This window comes from Apis dorsata, unplaced genomic scaffold (genome assembly GCF_000469605.1).
Source record: "Apis dorsata unplaced genomic scaffold, Apis dorsata 1.3 scaffold_67, whole genome shotgun sequence".
Classification (NCBI taxonomy): Eukaryota; Metazoa; Arthropoda; class Insecta; order Hymenoptera; family Apidae; genus Apis; species Apis dorsata.
Genome location: NW_006263365.1, coordinates 394,902 through 396,454, shown reverse-complemented (window position 1 = coordinate 396,454; position 1,553 = coordinate 394,902). Strand labels below are relative to the sequence as shown.

Genomic DNA, 1,553 nt, shown 5'->3' with positions numbered 1-1,553 from the left:
TAAAGGAGTTCTAAAGGAGAGTAAGAATTGAATATCAGCGCCGTCTCTTGAGTGATTTTTTATAATGTTTAAAATGTTTCTTTTTAAGAAAATTCTAGTGTCATGGATGAATTGTTATTCTATTTTATTTTGAGAGATATGTTTTTGGTACTTAAGAGGTAGTTATGAGTATTATTTCTATCTCTAACCTATTCTTATTCTTCGTCTATTTTTTCTGAAGTATATTTGCTTTATAAAATATACATTCTGTATATTTTATACATTCTCAAGAGATAATATTTATATATGATTAACCTATTCATTTTTTTTTTTTTTTACTTTATTTAGAAATTAGAAATCTTAGTATAGTCTATTGCATAGATAAAGTTTAGACGTTGGAGGTATATCGTTAACAGTATAAATTGTTCTCTGTAAATCTAGAGGAATTGTAAATTAAAAAATATTAAAATATTATAATTATATTAATATTATAATTAATATATAATTTTTAATATTTAATTAATATCTTATTAATTATAATTACTATATACAGAGAAATTTCTTTTTTTTTTTCAATTTTTATCGTTTTTATCTATTTTGATATTGAATATTAATTCCATTTATTAATTTTTATTCGTTTAAATAATAAATTAAATAAATTAAATAATAAATTAAAACTTCGTCCTTCACAATTTCAAAGTCTCGTTTAGGCACCTCTTCTGCAAGATTTACAATAATTGATCACGAAATTTTTACGCAAGACCGGGATGCAATCGACAAAACGTGCCTTGGTAACGCACAATATCGCGATTCGTCTATTTCTGCAACCGTATCAGGCAGTTGGACACGCACGACGAATAGGTGCGGGTCACTGCATTGACAGCCGTGGGTAAAAAAAACTAACCTCTACGATTCGCGTTTAATTCGCGCGCGTGCACGCCGATTACGTTTTATAATTAAATCCAGGTTCCTCTCGTTTTCGAGAGGGGCCCGTGGCAATTTGGTTGCTGTCTAAAACACTGGACGTGGCTGTAATTGGAATGTCCACATGAAGCTGATGAAGTTTTTGCTTCGTTACTTTCCACCAGGTATGCCAACCGAGCGGCATGAATTTTTGCGGAAATTAACGCGTGTCGCCAACATCTTAAAAATGATGTATCTCTCTGTATCTTTCTTCGTTTTATAGGCCTCGCCTTGGAGTATACTCAAGGTGGAGATATCAAGACGAAAATGATCGATCTTCTGGATTTATCTGCCGAGTAACTAATTTTTTTAATATCAAGCATGTTTGTTTTTTATAGAACTTGAATTTGATACTTTCATTCTTTCGTTAAGAATATATAATAGAAATGCTACTGTCATATTTATCTCATAAAATTTTCTCCGCGAATGTTTCTATAATTAGTATGGTGAATTTGAATAAAATAAAATATCGAAAGAATTATTACATACAATATTAAATGATAAACAATCCTTTACTTATCTAATGTAACCAAAAATTTTCTCTTAATCTCCTTGTAAACTTGTTTTCCTTTATTAAATATATAATTACTTTCATAAAGTTAAAATTTAAA

The 1,553-nt window shown here is 28.8% G+C and overlaps 1 protein-coding gene across 6 annotated transcripts in view; it reads left to right on the top strand.

The window, feature by feature from the left end:
• Positions 1 to 648: 648 nt before the first annotated feature.
• LOC102674678 (dynein assembly factor with WDR repeat domains 1-like) overlaps positions 649 to 1,553 on the top strand; it is a 4,654-nt gene continuing 3,749 nt past the window's right edge. The window contains exons 1-3 of one of the 6 annotated variants that reach the window (XM_031515351.1): positions 649 to 840; positions 966 to 1,067; positions 1,166 to 1,238. In XM_031515351.1, the coding sequence (XP_031371211.1) occupies positions 1,028 to 1,067; positions 1,166 to 1,238 (113 nt within the window). In that variant the 5' untranslated portion in view covers positions 649 to 840; positions 966 to 1,027. Of the gene's footprint in view, positions 1,068 to 1,165; positions 1,239 to 1,553 lie in introns of all 6 variants that reach the window. The other 5 variants (XM_031515350.1, XM_031515347.1, XM_031515349.1 and 2 more) reach the window with 5 other exon arrangements.